General features: G+C 40.7%; 3 protein-coding genes across 17 annotated transcripts in view; 1 reads left to right on the top strand and 2 right to left on the bottom strand.

Annotated features, from left to right (window-relative positions):
• Window positions 1–608: 608 nt before the first annotated feature.
• On the top strand, window positions 609–2,641 carry si:ch211-113e8.11. Its single transcript, XM_034211688.1, has 2 exons — window positions 609–945; window positions 1,048–2,641. The coding sequence occupies exons 1-2, from the start codon at window positions 866–868 to the stop codon at window positions 1,688–1,690; spliced, it is 723 nt and encodes a 240-aa protein (XP_034067579.1). The 5' UTR covers window positions 609–865; the 3' UTR covers window positions 1,691–2,641.
• On the bottom strand, window positions 2,112–8,950 carry si:ch211-113e8.10 (E3 ubiquitin-protein ligase ZFP91). Its single transcript, XM_034211687.1, has 12 exons — window positions 8,171–8,950; window positions 7,815–7,852; window positions 7,501–7,617; window positions 7,128–7,167; window positions 6,493–6,603; window positions 6,311–6,403; window positions 6,035–6,220; window positions 5,852–5,902; window positions 5,544–5,622; window positions 4,287–4,401; window positions 4,083–4,182; window positions 2,112–3,996 (listed from the first exon to the last, which is right to left on the bottom strand). The coding sequence occupies exons 1-12, from the start codon at window positions 8,581–8,583 to the stop codon at window positions 3,084–3,086; spliced, it is 2,256 nt and encodes a 751-aa protein (XP_034067578.1). The 5' UTR covers window positions 8,584–8,950; the 3' UTR covers window positions 2,112–3,083.
• A 1,833-nt stretch (window positions 8,951–10,783) lies between these two features.
• The window catches only part of rbm47 (RNA binding motif protein 47), a 31,406-nt gene continuing 24,660 nt past the window's right edge, over window positions 10,784–17,529 (bottom strand). For 5 of the 15 annotated variants that reach the window (XM_034211632.1, XM_034211628.1, XM_034211629.1 and 2 more), the window contains 4 exons: window positions 17,228–17,251; window positions 16,547–16,753; window positions 14,529–14,719; window positions 10,784–14,038 (listed from right to left, as the gene is read on the bottom strand). In XM_034211632.1, coding sequence (XP_034067523.1) covers window positions 13,763–14,038; window positions 14,529–14,719; window positions 16,547–16,753; window positions 17,228–17,251 — 698 coding nt within the window. In that variant the 3' untranslated portion in view covers window positions 10,784–13,762. The remainder of the gene's footprint in view (window positions 14,039–14,528; window positions 14,720–16,546; window positions 16,754–17,227; window positions 17,252–17,529) is intronic. The other 10 variants (XM_034211634.1, XM_034211638.1, XM_034211636.1 and 7 more) reach the window with 10 other exon arrangements.

Below are 17,529 nucleotides of genomic sequence, written 5' to 3'. Positions count from 1 at the left end.
GTCTTCAGTGTCTGCACCTGGCCTTGCTTCTTTCTATTGCAAGCTAAAACTTTATTGCTATGACTTTTCCCTTCGTTCCTATCCAACCCATCAAAACTTGGGATTGGTGATTTTGTCTATTTATTCCAAAATCATAGAAACATCTCATGAGCACAATAAGCAAATAATGTAATAATAAGAATCAGTCTTATAATGTTATATAAAAATAGACTCCACAGTTTCAAAGTTGACTAGATCATCCAAAATTCAATGAAAGTGGTGATCAGCAATTGTATATGTTCAAATGTATACTGTGAAGGATATCATAAAGCCTTAATTCAATCAAAAAAGTAATGATTGATGAAAGTAGTAAATCGGTCAGATTTGACCCGAACACAACAGGAGGGTTACATCTGAAGAAATTGTCCCCACCTCTTTTTCTAACAAAGTGTATGAAGTTAAATGCAGGGCAATACAGCAAAGATAAGACTGAGGCCTGCAATAGCTTTACATGTGAATTGAAATAAAGAAACGTAAAAAACACTGGCAACATAACTCTGGGGAAATCTCAACTTGACTTATTAATAATAAATTAATAATGGATTGTAGATGCAGTACCGCGCCTGCGCAGAAGGTGTCAGTGTAGGCAGCCGGAATGTAAACACCGAGCAGCGGCTAAATGACCGCAGCTAACGTCAGACCCTGAAACTGCATCTTTAATATAAAGAGGAAACCGGAATGATAAACTATTTCCACGCTGTAGAGTTTTTGGTTGATTCAGCCGTTTATTGTGAGATTCTAGCTATCCAGCAACAGTATTAGCGTGCTTACATTTTGAGACCAAGCTATCCAGCTAGCTAGCTTAGCCTCGGTTGATCGTTAAGTCATGAACTCTCTGGTTGGCTACGGAGTGTCCTCAGAGTCTGACAGCGAGGGAGAGGAGGACGTAAACAACGGTGCAGTAGGGTAAGTGTTTACTTACTTGACACATAATGTCGGACACTTGTAAAGGCTAGCTTTTTGTTAACGCCTCTGTCTCTCTCTGCTGCACATTTTTAAATCCTGAAGGTCCGTAAAGAAGCTGTGTGATGAAGCATCCAGTGGCAGAAAAACCCGCAACTTCATGCTGGAGTCTGTTTCAGCTTCCAGTGAATCAGAACCAGAGGAAGACTATCCTTCTTCATCACCACACCCCCAGAAACCTGCACCTCCTCCAGCCTGCCATCCCACCCTGCCTGCTCCTTCCCTGGACTCCATCACCTCCAATAAGCTCCCTCCTCCTCCTCTGCACACCTGCTCTGGTAGCAGTGTGTTCACCAACCCTTTCAAGGCTCAGGCCGACCAGAAACTCAGTGCCTTGCAGAAACATGTCCCCCTCACAATGCAGGCCAAACCCTCCCAGATAGGAGGCAAAAGGATGTGTGTGGCATACAGGAAAAATGGAAGGTGCCGGTTTGGGATCAAATGCAAGTTTGCTCATGACAGTGACCTCCAGTCTCTCACTGATTTACCTGTGAGTGAAGAGACGCCGGATCAAGAAGAGGCCCTCGCAAGCGGCTCAGGATCCCAGAAGGAGACAAAAGAGGAAGAGTCAGCAGGCCAGCAGGGGAAGAAGAGGAGGGTTGGACTGAGCAACACCTTGATTCCTCCTAAACGAGCTATGAAGCAGTACGCCATACAGAGGAACAAAGAGCAGCTCCATATGTCGTGATGGAGGTTTTCGGAGCTGGGCTGACATAAAAGCAATACTACTGGGATTAAATATATTTTCTAAGTATGTATATGTTGTAGGAATTGTGCACTATCTATTTCTAGGACCCATTAATGACTCAGGCATGCATTTACATTCAGTGGTGGTTACTACTTGCATTCAGTATTTACAAATGATAAAGTCCACAAATAAATAATTCAAATAATTAGCTGCAACATCAAAGTGGTGAACACAAAATGTATCAATAGTTGTATACCAGTAATATTACATATATTGTTATAAAATTGGGCCTTCAGAGTACTTGTCCTTTTGGTTCTTAAAGTATATTTTATTGCTTATCATTTTGTACTTTTACTGATCTAACATTTAAATGCAGGACTCCTTAATGATGTTCTTAAACTCTCAGTGAATACACTTTGGATAAATGTTAAGACATTTATTTACATCTTATAAATGAACATTGTTTGTTTGCTCTACCACACATCCTATATCACTCAGCAGAGAGGTGCAGATTTAGTATGAACATATGCTCCAAGGTTTCTACATAGCCTTGTTTTTTTTAATAACATTACACTTGAAAAGGTCATTGACAAAAACATATTTTTAATTGTCTAATTCAATGACTATGCTTGCTGTTATTTCATGTGAGGGTTACAATATGCAAGGTCACCCTCTGGCTTACTATATGCGAGTAGTGCATACATAATATGGGTTATTATTCCTTCAATGTCTACAGCCAAGCTTAAACAGCTGCCAGTGAAACGGGTTTAATGACACTGCCATAAAGCTAAATAATGCATATTTTGTGACTGTTAACAAGACTGTACATTTAAAAACATATTGTGTCCATTCCTTTTCAGGTTTTGAAATGTTTATCTTTGTCCGATAGATTTGTTATTTTTTCGTTCAACCTCGCCAAATAAAGGCTTTACAGTGAAAAATGAAAAAAAATAGCTGCCTATTCATTTGAAAGGTTTTCTCACCCTACACATACTGGGGTCTGTTTATAGCTTCTAATGTGTGTTTTGTGTTAATTCATAATATAAATAGTTGAATTAGTCCAGTAGGAACCTGGATGCCACACACTAGTTGTGTGCTCTAAGTTACTAAGAGGTATGCTATATTATTTGCAACATAACCTCGGCATCATTACACACACTCGCATAAAAGGCTAGTTCAGTTGACAGGACTTATGTACAAAGGCAACAACTTACACATACAGACACAAACATATCTTTTCCCTGAAACAGTTATACTAAAAAGCTACCAAATATGACTATAAGTGAACAGTCCATAATATATTGGTGATCCTACATTTACCTTAAACATTGCAATACAGTGTATCAGGTCATTGGTGACAGTCTGCCTCTATTTTCTGTGCACTATTGTTGTTTTACATGATGATCGGTTGGATCTCCCCCGTCTGCCCCCAGACCACACTGTCCTCCCCGATGACTCCCGTCTGCACAAGGGAGCCTGCTTGCGGAGATGAGGACGAGAGCACCGCATTGTCCAGAATAAAGCTGTCCCCGTTGGTTGCGGCTATGTCCTGGGACTGGGACATGAGGGGGGGGCTCATGGTCTGAAGCTGTTGGGAGGATGCTAGAATGGGGATCTGCTGAATGTGTGTCTGTGACTGGCCAACCGGCTGGAAAGTCATTTGGAGGATTTGTGTCTGGCTCTGCTGCTGGGATGAGTACATCTGAAGAGGGTGCAGCTGGGGCTGGTGCTGGGTCACCACGGAGCCCGAGTGGAGGGTCAGCTGTTGGATCTGGGGCTGCTGGGACTGCTGAGCCTGCACAAACTGGACGGGCATCTGGAGCTGCAGGTGAGTTTGCTGCTGGTTGTCAGCTGGCGACGGGGGGTCGGTGGAGGACAGGGCGATGGTCACTGGCACCTGCATGGTGTGTAGGCTCTGGTCTTGTCCCAGTAAAACCACCTGGTGACTCACCTGTTGGGTCATCTGGGACACTTGAGCCATGTGCCCTTCGTGGCTCAGATGATCCGCCTGCACATCCTGTCCCAGCTGGCTCACATCCCGGCTGCTGACCTCTGCATGCTGGGGCCCTGGCAGCTCCAGCATGGAGGCCGGGGTTGTTATGAGGGCACCCGCATTGGCTGCAAGAGCCTCAGCTATTAGCACCTCGGGGTGACTCTTCGCCTTATGGGCCACCACACAGTCCTTCTTCTCAAACTTCTTGCCGCAAATCGAGCAGGCGAACTGATAGGTGGCATCGGCATCGTGCTTCTTCATGTGCCAGTTCAGAGAGGCCTTCTGGCGACACGTGAAGCCACAGATTTCACACCTGTGAGGGACAATTGAATTCACTTAACTGATAATGGAGAAATCCTGGGAAAGCAAACAAGCAATAATTGTGAACAGAGCACTCACTGCAGCGGCTTCTCTCCTGTGTGGATCATGCGATGCACAGCCAAGTTGTGGGAGCTCTTGAAGGCACGAGCACAGAACTCACAGATGTAGTCCCTCTGATCTAGAACAACAAAACAATCAAATATAGATGTGTTCTCCATAGACTTTCACTATCAATTATAAATAGAACCCAATGCATGTTTTATGTTTATAGTGTAGATGTACCTGTGTGGTGCTTTGCGTGACGCAGCAGCTGCTTCTGGAGTCGGAAAAGCCTTCCACAAGAAGGGTGAGGACAGACGTATTTCTTCTTGAGCAAGTGCTGGTACTTTATATGGTGCTGGTGTTCAGAAAAATATATATTAATAAACAGGAGGTTGGAGCGGTGAGCAGAAGGAAAACAGAACAACACAAATGCTTTAAGTTATCTACAACAGCAGGTATGGCTGAATAATAAGATATTTGTATTTATTTATTGGTAGAATCAGAATATGTTGTGCATTATTTAATAATTGATAATTGGATCTTCTATTCTCTAATCTCAAAAAAAATAATTAAAGGGGACCTATCATGCAAAATGCACCTTTGTACGTCTTTTATACATGAATATGTCCCGGGTGCGTCAGGGAACTCACCAAGTGTCAGAAAACACAACCCTCTCTCTTTTCCTCCGTCCCTAAACTCTAAAAACGGGGCTGCAACGGATCTGATACAGATTTGAAATTGTTCTGACATCAGAAAAGGGGAGCTCCGTCTATATGGGCAACTCTCCACCTATCAGGGGAATGAGAGGTTGCCGTGGCATGGTAACAGCATGGTAACATGACGCTCGTGCCTCGCCCCCCTCCTTTGCAGGGGGGCGTGGTCAGCTGCAGCTCATGTGCCACAGAATCAGCCCTTGTGAAGACAGGGCTGGAATAGAGCAAATAGAGCGAAATGAGGCATGGCTAAAATGCATGATCTGTTTGGTATTTTGAAAAAAAAACTTCACAGACATATTTTATATAGGTATGGCCCTACAATATATTATTAAAATATAGCATGATAGGTCCACTTTAAGTAAACACTTTCCCAGAGAAGTATAAAATATAATATATAAATAATTAAACAAAATATTATTAAAATCTATCATTGATCAACTGTCCAACTGGGATGGACATTTAACCTATTTTCAAACATTTTAGGGACCTCAACACTTAATAATAAAAACAAATAAGTCTATATTATAAATAACTGTATGTGAAAGCTTTAACCCCTATTTAAGGCAATTAAATAGTTTGAGTCCCATCCCCCTTTCTGGTAGGTTTCTCTAGATGTTGTGAATCCATGTTATTTTGTGTTGAGGCACTTGAAATAGTACCGTTTCTGTGTACTTAATGTGCATGGACTCTACCTTATTGTGTTCAGAAACACTAGAAGCAGGTTTTTTTTAAAACTGTTTTTGAATAAGCTTCTGTAGGAATGTGTTGTTGAGAGACAGACCTGTAGGTAGCGAGGATGAGCCAGGACAGTCCCACACCCCTCCATCTCACAGCGCACGTACTGCACCGGGGGCTTCTTCCTGTGGGGGTGAAGCACATGTCATTGCGATGTCACGGCTAAAACCAAACATTAAATGGATCTTTAAATCCTCATTGACATCTCAGACATCCAAAATGTCTTCCTCACTATGTCAACCATCAATCACTACGATATGCTTTATTTCTGGATAAAATTATGACAGGCAGTCCCTTCAATTTGAATATAACAAAGTCCAGATTACGATGCTCTGAAACAGACATCGACTTTACCTTCTCTTTGGCAGCCGTGGGGTTTTATCGTCTTTTTTCCGTCTGCCTCTCCTAAAGGAAAAGAAAATTCAAAGTTGTGTAGCAATAGAAAACCTTACATTACATTCAGACTTTACATGCACAATTAAACGTAAATATGGTTAAAGTTCCTGACAATCTGTTCTATTAATAACTTGTGCTTACTTCCTGGGTCCATCCGGGTCCTCCAGTACTTCATCCTCTAGCTTTACTTCCTCTTCGAAACTCTCCAAGTTGTCCGAACCTTCTATTTTTATCTCAGCAACCTCGGACTCTTTTTTAGGTGCCTTGTCTTTCTCTTTCTTCTCCTTCTGTCTAGGAGGAGCTCTGCGTTTTGGTTTAGGGACATCCCTTAGAACAGGAAAGAGGAAAGTCCAGTCAATAAACGAAAATAAGGTGCCTGTTTTTGTCTAATTTGTCACACAAAGATAACACACACACCTTTCCTCCTTCGGGTCGTAGCTCTGGTCATTTAAGTCATCTGTATAAGGAAGTTCTTCATCACTGCTGAGACCCTCTGCTTCCTCTGCACCACTGTATGGAAACCAAACAAGTCATTAGAAAAATATGTCGCCACCCTCTGCCTGCACCAGGTCAAATTAATGTGTTTGAGGTAAGCGTACCTTTGACTCTGTGGCTGATAGCCAAGGTCGTCTGGGTCGTCCAGAAATGTAGGGTCTTCATCATCCAAGACTGGTACAACAACATCCTCGCTTCCCTCATCCTTATTTTTACTGAGACAGCGTAAGTGCAAAACAGAGCAGTCATCAATACACAGCACCTCTCTCACTTTAACAACACACAAGACAGTACAGTATGCTCAGTGGGCCATAAATATACACAAACACAACACAAATATGATCATGATATATGTAATGCAGACTCTCCGCTGTTAAAGCTTATACATGTATGATTACAAAAACAATTCTAGTAGGTAAGTAAGACCAAGTAAATATATAATTGTACGACTGTAAAATCCTACATAATCTCATCTTTAAAGGCTCAGCTCACCTGCATAACAAAATGCAAACTTTCCTACTGTTCCTAAAAACAAGTCATAACAAGTCATACGCTTTTTATTTGATCGATTATAACAATGTTGATCAAGTGATTGTTATAAATATCAGGTCATATGTGTATTTCATATTATGTATATGTATGTACATTTAGTAAAAGATTAGAATTCATGCTCCGAGTCAAACCTTTTAACACTAACAATGTTCATTTTATTAATGAAAAGGGACAAAGATATACTCACGTGTCACACTTGTCTTTATTCCTTATCTCTCCTTCCATTGCTGCATGACAAAGAAAGACATCATTTATTTGAGAGGCATAAAAGCATACTTTTGTACAGCCATCACTCAACCAAGTTCATGGAAGTGGAAAGGATTGCACCCAGATGTTTACCTCAAAAAGGCGGCACTGATCCCTTTAGTCACACTGAAAATCTACAAACACTACCCCTCGCATTTCAGTTAAATAGGATGTCAATGAGGGTTTTCTATGAAGTACATATTACCCAGGGTAGTGAGCATGATGCTTTAGTGCTCTGCATCTGCACAATCTGATTTGTGAATTATAAGCCCACATGTTGAACCATTGTATGCCACAGTCAACAGGTTTCTCACCAGCTGGGTTCTCCATCCCAGGTTCGGTCTTACACACAGGCTTGGCAGAGGTGCGCACAGCTCTGCCAGACGGGGGCTTGGCACGGCTCGAGGCTGGGGGGCGTCTGGAGGATAGAGCTGGAATGAGGAAGCAGAAACATGCCATGAAGCATACCATATGCCATAATGTGTGGTGCAAGCATATGCATACATGACATGACACACTAGAAAAGCCCAGTTCAAAATCCACTTGCAGAAGCTCAGATTTAACTTAAGTGTAGGTATAGCAAGAAACGTGACACATTGTTTTTTATCCCCAACATTTGTCCAGTTACCTTGAGCATCTGTGACAGGTTTCTTTGGTTCCTCTGAGCTGCAAGAAAATAAGAAAAACACATTGGATTGGAAATGTTCTCTAACTGCTGAGCTAATGACAGTCTTTCGTCCCATCTATAATGCAACAATTCATGTAAAAGTATTAGCATATTAAATGTAAACATGTATAAAGCCAGGTAAGTTTCCCTCTACCCTCCCCAGGCAGAGCTGCCGAAAGGGGACGAGCTAGGCTGAAGGCGTGCTTTTTGACAGGAACTCACCCACCAGACATAAACACATACGTTTAAGTATAGACATGTTCATGATAAACAAATGTGGTTGTATATGAATTAAGACTGTGGAATTAAAAACGTACTCTGTCCCTTGAAGGCTGTCACCTGCGACACCCTCTCCAGCCTCAGCCAAACCCGCAGATTCAGACTGTTTCTTCCGCCTCGGGTTGGAAACTTTCCTCCGCTTATTAGCACCGGTGTCCGGGCTCGGTTCGTCCTCCTCGCTCTTGTTATCCTTCAGCCAGGCCGGGACTGCCCTCGTTGACCGGTCTCTTAAAACTCTCCCTGAGCTCTGCGGGATCGACGCTGCTCCGTTAACGTCCGTCACTGAAGCAGAGACGCCGGACCTCGGGCGGCCCGCTCCCCGCTCTCTGAGCCCCCTCCGCGGGGTGACGTTTCTACTGGTGGCTGGGGTCTCTTCTGCGGCCTTGTCCTCCGCCGACTCTTTACCTTTATTTACGTTACCGGTTCTGTCTATCGCCGGTTCCATCTCCATGAAAACACTTCAGGCTTCTTCAATTCAGCTTACAATCAAGCCGGTTTACAAGCAATTTGAGGAAAAAAGGACAACATCTGTTCTAAAGACGGGTTGATTGCAAGAGGCCTTTATCCTACAGTGGGGCATTTTCGTCGCAAATTAAATGCATATATTTATTGATTAGAAATAGAAAACTTTTCTTAATTATCTATTCAGCAATAAACGGATACATTTTAAAGAAGCAGACACTATTTTCGCGTTCTTAAAGCTATAGTAAACCTACTTATTCGCCCGGGCCTAGAGCACAACCATTTTGTGCGCTTTGTTGCGTCTCCTTTAAGCCAAATATAAACTGAGGTTACGTTCAGGAGCGGCAACGCATTTCAGCAGCTCTACAAATCATCTGGATTTCCCTGTGTTACTTCTAGAGATCGAGTCAACCCAGCTGCGATGTTTGTAGATCTGCTAAAACAGCGGCAGCCGTGCATCATGGGAACTGTAGTGCAAAGTAATTCAATTGTCATGCCTTTCTTTCTATACAACTATATGAATATAACATAATGTGTAGAGTAATACATAACATGTCATACTACAAATAAAACAATAAGCAATATTAATATTCCAATAATGTATTTTTTTTAAATAAAGTTCCATGCATGCAGATTAGAATACTTTCCCTGCTTATTATTCCACATAAAATAATTACTATTCGATTTGATTTCCCAGTACACAGTGTGTTTCTGTTCCTGGCTAAATACATGTGTTTAATATTTCACTCAACACATGACTGTATGATAATATATTCTTCTTGCATGTGAGGAACTCATTTTTATAAGAAATCGTACATGTGGTTTGTTTTATACTATATCTGCATTTATTACTGTGACAGTGGAGATAACATGGCTGCCGGTGATAACCTGCCCTGTCTGTGTTGTGGAGAGTTTCTGCAGGTTTTCTGATTAGGTGCATTTACCACCAGATGGCAATATTGTATTGCATGTAACACAATGTAGGCTATAACTCCACTCTGTCTGCATAGATTCTCATTAACTTGGTTTAAAAATCCCCTGCTATCTGTTTGTGTGATAAAGTTACGTTTTTAGAAAATAAAGTTAACAGTATTTTGGAGATTATATTCCTGGGACATAAACTCAATATTGCCCCATGTCTGTAAAGTTGTTATTGCTACTGTATTAAAAAATAAAACAATTCAGTTCTTCCCCCTGTAACCTTTCACCACATTGTAATGGTAAACCAGTTGGTTGAAAGGTACTCCATGTACCTTTCAGACTACACTTCTACACTGCGTGATGAAGGCTACTTGGGTCCTTAAAGGCCTCCCTGAACTCCTTGCTTGGGTACAACATGTTTCTAGAGTAAAGTTGACCTGCCACAGAAACGTTTATGAAACCATCTCCAAACACTGTGGTGTCTCTCCACTCTCCACCATGACACATTGCTTAATAGTAGCTGTTGTACAAGGTCAGGGATGGGTTTCCATTGACAGAGGTCGGAGTCAAAGTCCTCTGCCTCTGGACCTTTCAAAAAACTTCTGACCCTTTTAGCACTTTGTAGTTATGCTCTTTAATCTAAAACTAAGCTGGCTGACATGGTTTAGTCAGATTCAGGGGAATATAACTTAAAGGTCTCCTATTATGCAAAATGCACTTTTGTATGTCTTTTATACATACATATGTGTCCCCTAAAACCCTCTCTATTTTCCTCCGTACCCAAATCTCTAAAAACGGGGGTACAACGGAGCTGATCCAGATTTGCGTCTGATATGACTTAATATCGGAAATGTGGGCTGGCTTTACACCCACGGCCCTGTCAGAAACATCTCTATCAGAAACAATGCGCAACGTGTTTTGGAAGGAATATAGTCTTTGTTTACATGAACATGATATGGCGTTTAATCACGGCAGCATTTAGCTGGGCATCTACTTCTCTCTCTCTCTGTGCAGCTCTGCAGCATGTGTGCTCCAAAGGGGGCGTGGCCCCGTAGCTACTGACCCAGAATCAGCACTTCTCTAACAGGGCTGAAATAGAGGGGTATGAAGCATGGCTAGAACGGGTGATCTGTTTGGTATTTTGAGCAAAGCACTTCATAGACATGTTTTTTATATATTTGTATATATCTGAGACCTATAATATATGACTAAAAATAGTATAAAAGGAAAGCTTTAAGACAAACAAAATGAATTTCAACAGCATTGCATCCTTTTGAAAATGCTTTATTTATCTACTTTATCGCTATAAATATAACAATACAGAACAAGCTTTTTTTTAAACAAACCTTCAGATAGAAAACAGTCTGCAAAGGTCTACAAAGGTAGAGCAAAGGGCACATCTTGGCAATAAGGCACACACTATAGGAAAAGTTAAAATGGTAACACCTATGTTAAACAAGGCATGTGTCCATGCCACAGACACAATAATTCCTCCTGCAGCTGTGGTGTGGGTGAAATGCAGGCAATAGAAAGTAAAGCAGGTGTTTTGAGAGGGAGGCAGAACCAGAGGGACACAATCCCCTGCCGTCTAACACATTTGTTAGTTTAGATGGCTGTCAAATCATGATGAGACCTTTAACAGTTCAGCAAAAACTGACATGCACCAACAGCTCAAAGGGCTGTAACACTGCAATGGACCAGATTTGGTTGAAACTGATCAAATGTTGCTAGAAGGTCTCTGTGTTCCCACTCATATCACCAAATCCAGTACAAAATAGCATTTAGAATATTACAAATGACAAAAACACAATAACCTTGAATGGTTTAAAAAACTATTGGACATTTTCGCAAAAAAACCCTTTTCTTCTACTTTTGTTACTCTGACATCCCTAAACAATGTGTAGATAAAGAAAAGAAATATGCTTTAGAATATATTATACCTTTTCTTCTCACTTCATAGACAAAACACGTAAATGCATATATTAAATATATCCTGACTTAATGTCATCATACAAGAAAATAACAGTTATCAGCAATTTGTTTTCTATGTGAAATCCAGTTTTAGAGGAGTAGGGAAGCCAAATGTAGAAGATGGAGTGAGATGAGACAAATATATTTTGTTTGCCGTGCATACTATTTTCGTTATTTACCTCTTTGACATCAAAATTGGTCATGATCCAAGCTTTCTTCAGAGTAAAAGTAATTACATTGTTTACACTGTAAAATATAGTAAATATTATGAGGAGATGATGAAAATAAGCACATACAATTCAAACAACGAATAAAACATTTGGAATGGAAAATTAAAAACTACCTAAACTGGTTTACACATACACATTTCTGCATTCTCTTATATAAAGGTTGTGGAGTGTGACTTCATAATCAGCAGCTGGTTGCATCCTTTGCCTTTGTGTGTTGTAGCACAAACATGCATGGCTACTTCTATATTTCAGCGTGAGCTATTGTTCCAGTTATTCCCAGTCCAACATTACACTTGTTTCCAACACACTGCAGAGTTTAAAAAGTGCCTACGAAACATTCATTAGGGTTATTTTAATGCTTAATCCACAAGGGAAAACTCTGTCACACATACAGTAATTGAGAAACGCCAACTAGCCCAGTTTACACATTATTTCATGCTCAGTATTTAATATCTCTTCATATGAAAGTTGCAATCTCTTGCCTTTTATAAATACGTTTAAGTGCACCTAGGTCAAGCACAGTTTGGAGGACGAGAAATAAAGATGAGACGGACATGCGGAGTGTTACTGCAGGAGCCTTCAGAGAGGAGACTACAGGAGAGAAGTCTGCAGAGACTGAAACACACTTCACCACAACACAGTATTACCAAAGCATTGGAAACATAAATGGAGAAAACTGCAGTCTGTGAGTCCTTTCTTTTGTACCAACCACAGGGGCTTCACATTGTTGTTAAAGGCACAGTGGAAAGCACAAGGTGGCATCGTCTACAGATGTAAGGCACTGAGCAGCTTTCTGATATCAAAAGACTGGAGCGATGTAGCTTGACGGTTTTTTTGGTTAGCATTGTCAAATGCAGGAGCGCTTTAAGTGGCAGAGTGTTCCAGTCCACACAGGAGAATGTCTCTCATTTCTGTCCATATTTGTTCACCTTTCAAAAGTCAAACAAATCAAAAACTCAATAATAAAGATGTGTGTAAATTAAAGAAAAAAAACAACTAACATCTGTTCAGTCCCCTTTCAGCAAACTTTGTGAGCATGGGAAACTTCTCCATGTACATGGTGTCGCTGTCTATCAGGCTGACTGTATAGATCACTCATGTTGAAAAAGCTTTCCAGTTTTCTTTCTCTAGTATTTGTTCCACAACGAATCACAATACTATTATATAACTGGCAACATTTTCTTCAAACAAACCAAGATAGGAGAAGTTTCCAAAAGTAAAAGAGAATACATAAAAACGAGCTTACTAACTATAGGCAAAATATAACATTTAAAAACCTTCATTTAAAACACACAAAATACTAAATAAACCAAAAAGTACCAAACAGGCATGTTTGAAGCTCACACATTCAACCAGCATGGACGGACAGCATCACCTACAGCTTGTAGAGTTGGCTAAAATACTATATTTGAATGAAAACAGAATATTAGTAGGCCTATATCCAAGAACAGTTATCTTAGTGGTATCCTTTCTTGTCAGTAGTTCCTGTTGTACTTTTACTTTCTTTCAATTAACTTTTCTTTCTTTTCACCCCCACATTTTTACAGTTAAAAAACAAATATGTAAAGCTCTATCTTTCCTGCTTCAGAGAACAAAGACCACTCCATTAATTAATAAGAGAAGCCTACAGAGAATACAAGTAATTTTCTCTTCATAAATACTTGAATGTACCTTCAGTGTTTGGCGGGTGTCAAAGACAGAGAGAAACTCATACTGATGGTTGTCTTTATGAGTTAATGCTTATCGTGGGAGGACGGTGCAGATAGGTTTCCTCAGTGATTAGACTGTTCTCTATGTGTGTTATAAGTCAGTAATGATGCATAACTAAGCCAGTCATATGGTTGCCTTGTTTCCAATACATACTTAGACCAGGACAGATATGAGATGTCATTGTTTCTGTTTTCTAAATATATGCTTCAAATTCCTTTAGAACTTTTTGATGTTCACGAGTTCAAGAGATGTGTCTGTGTGATGGGACAGACGTTGGGTTGGTGGTTCAGTCACAGGCAGGGTATCTTTGATGTTTCATATGTCTGACCCTCCGACTCAATATGTCTGGTAGACATCGTGGAGGGGCAGCTGGAAGGCTGTGGCGGGGAAGGCCTGAGGCATTGCGTAGCCGGCGTATCCTCCGTACGCCGCGGCCGCCACCGCGTTCTTCTGCAGAGCGGCCAGAGCTGCCGAGTTAGCAGCGTAGTTTGCGATGGGGACGTATCCGGCTCCGTACAGGCCGGCCGTCGGGATGCGCTGCACGTTGTGGGCCATGGCGTAGACAGGAGTGATAGGACGGCCCTGAGAAATGCAGAAAAGAGGAAAGGAGGACTATATTGAATAAGAGGATTACTAAACCATTTAGTACATTTTTTATTAAATGAATGCATTCAATTGTGAGTTCTACATTTAAAAAGTCAGACATAAAGCTCCCAAAGTAAAAAATACAGTACATAATGTGTCATGTAATCTGTGGTGTTACGTAACTAATATTATTTTATTCCACGGCATGTTATTTGACGCTTAAATATAAGTTGCATTGTGGGTAATGCCAAATGTGATATCTTTGTTTCCGATGCAGCCAATTTGTTACTTTTTGATACTGGCTTTTGACTCCACCAATGGTACAGTGCAAAGTCTATGGAGTACTCTTTTAAGCTTAATGAGTTATTGTGTGTAAAATCAGTTCTCTACACTTTATGATGAAGTACCCATGCGGCCTGGTTTACTGCATCAAGTAATATGCCCTGAGCTGAAAGTGGAGATTTAACATCTTTATCCAATCATATTTACGAGTCAGTAACAGTGTCATTGTGCACACCTGGAAAGGAGGAGGGGTAGATACCGCAGGGAGGATGCTGGCACCGCCATTAGCGCTGTTGTGGTCAGCGTGTTGCATGGCCAGAGGGTTCATAAGGTGCTCAACCGCGTGCACCTTCCCATCCTCCATCAGCTTGGCTGTAGGAGCCGTGCTGAACATGGGGTACTGCCCCCCCAGAGTCTGCATTCCCACTGCAAAGAGAAACAATAATGAGAGCTTGGATAACAGATGGGACCACTGCAGACAACATAATAAAGCAAAATAGTTTTTTTTTTCCTTTTACAATAAAATAAATAAAAGGTCAAACATGGACCAAAGCTCAAACAGACACAGGTATACTTAGATTTGAAGGAAATGTACAAAAGGAGTGCCTGCTAAAGCACTGAAGGTTGAAGGAAACAATTAAGTCAAGAAGGGGAAAAAACAAGTTACACAAGTTGGCGTTGGGGTGTGATTCGGATTATAATGGTGCTATGGATTAACCTCAGTGCTCCAACACATACCCACACACCAAACATACACACACACAGAGCGAACACAACGTCAGTCATTGTTTCAGATGGACAAAGGTATTTTTAAGCTGACCACACAGTCCTGGACTAACACTAAACTCCAGATTAGATTTAGGTAAAATCTTTTCAGAAAGAGCATCAAGAGCGTCCACTTTATTAGGGACCTCTGAACCCCAAATATATGCCATAAATATTAACAAAAAGTTAAATATTTAAAGTTATGTTACAAATATCTGGTAAGTATAGTTGCTTTTTTGTTTGGTAATAAGCATGAAGATGAAATAATAATACCACTGTGTGAATTTTAACATTGCACTTCTATCATTGAAGTTTCTACATTTTAATATTCTACTTTCAATTTTGAATGTAGTTGATCCTGTTTTAGCCTTATATGAGTTGGGTAGCTTCTCCCTCATTGATACAAATATGCATTTCCTTCTGCTTACCTTCAGGAAAGAAAAAATAACCAAGAAACAAACCTTTAAAAAGAAGCCATCTAACAGAAAACCACTTGACAGCAATTCATTTCCGCCTCATATAGACTGTAGACCACATATTTAAAAAACTAAACAATGCTGATGTTGATCATGTAGGCTTAATGTATAAGCAGTGCAGGACACTGGTATTATCCTTCAAGTGAAAATAGTAGACGTGATTGAAAAGTTGAGAAAGGTAATTTTTGTTTGTTCATTTGGATTCACATCTCAACTCCGTTCTTGAATGTAAGTGTCATAGTGCCAACAAAGCCTGAAACAGCTGCTTCTACAGAGACATTTTCTTAACTTGTTGAGGTCAAATTGTGAATTTGACAAGCCAACACTTTTTGGGATAAATGTTTGTTTTACATTCAAGACACGGTCAGCCACTTTTCAGTAAAAAACTGGAGTTGAGTTGCATGTGTTAAAGGAGATTGGGTTGTTCACCACATACGTCGGCCATGTTCAGACAGACAACAGCACTGCATTAGAAAACGTTCCCATTCAGTTCAATGCAACCACTGCATTGGGGGCGTCAAAAGCGCTTTAAGACAATAAATATTGTCTCATCCTGCACATAAATCAACTTTTGCCCTGACAAAATGCCATGAATTCTGCGTTGGCCAATCAAAAAACAGTGGGCTGGGTTTAGCCTCTGATAGCTTGATATTTCGTGGTCTCAACAGTACACCCCCAACGACGTAGCGCCTTGTGTTATTCTAACACAGTGCTGCTTTTGGTCTGAACACCAGGTAAGAAAAATTTGAGAGGAAAAAAGGACAGAATGAGGAATAAATCATAGCAGTTACTTTCTGGTCATGCTGGAAAGGACAGATATTTAGTGTCGTAGTTCTTAAGGGTAAAAAGAAAGGAAGTCCTTTTGCGCCTGACCATCCAGCAACAACCATGATCAAGTGATTTACTAAGTGTTCCTCAAACCACACAGGAGAGAGAGACAGGAAATTACGAGCTGGAAGGTTTAATAAAGGCGTTTGAGATGGGCAAGGATGTATATATCTATCTCACTGACTTGTGCCAGGTTTCATGCCAATGGAGTTGACAGAGGCAGCAAGCTCCAGACTGGGCATCAGCTCATAGGGCTTGTCGAGCTTGGCTTTGCCCTCATGGTAGCGGCTGTAGATGCCACGACCAGCAGAGTAACCTCCCAGGTATGACCCCCGTGGCCCAGGGGTACGGTTACCTGAAGCAGCACGACCACGACCTCGCACAGTACCTGCTTAAAATACAATTAAAGTAATACGTTGACAGGGGTTGTGGTTTAGGACTTGGGCAGTAAGGGCAACTTGTACTGAATTTTTGAAGCGCAACAATATTTTATGATGGGTTCAGAACTTCTTTGAGAATTCCTCCCAAAATATAAAGACTGCTTCAGCAAGAAGAGCTCTTATTTAAGGTAAATATCTGCTCAAGAAGTGCAGTTGCTACCGGAAATGTAAACAATATCTGTTTGAGTTTAGGGTAACTTTGCGTTTTTTCCGCAGCAGTGATCTGACTCTTAAGTTCATGGCACTGTCAAATGTTTTGCCAATGTTCTTAGCTTTATTGAAATCTCTGCAGTAACCCAGCATGAAATGGGAGTTGACAGCACAGCGGGAAAAGAATGGTGTTAGAAAACATATAGTTTGTCACATGGCAAGAAAGCTCATTGTTCATTGAAGGGATAAGTAGGAATAAGGATGAGAGAGATTACCATTGTTCTGTATCATTGGGGATCCTTTGGAGAGAAAACCAAAACACAATGATTGTTGAAAGTCGAATAGATTTTCCTGCTGCCACCCAAATACCATTTGTAATCATTCATCAACGATAATGGGATTAGCATCATTGGCCCATCACCTTATTTTGTCTTTGTCTTATTAACAACAAGTCACAAACCCTTATCAAGTTAAGATTTTAAAACTTTCATCAAATAAATTCTAGTCATCAAAGATAAAATCACTATTATCTTAGTCATCATGATAATTTACAAATCATAGCTAATTTATAAATGTG

The sequence above is a fragment of the Gymnodraco acuticeps genome, unplaced genomic scaffold (genome assembly GCF_902827175.1).
Source record: "Gymnodraco acuticeps unplaced genomic scaffold, fGymAcu1.1, whole genome shotgun sequence".
NCBI classification, from domain to species: domain Eukaryota; kingdom Metazoa; phylum Chordata; class Actinopteri; order Perciformes; family Bathydraconidae; genus Gymnodraco; species Gymnodraco acuticeps.
This window is presented reverse-complemented; position numbering and strand designations above follow the sequence as displayed.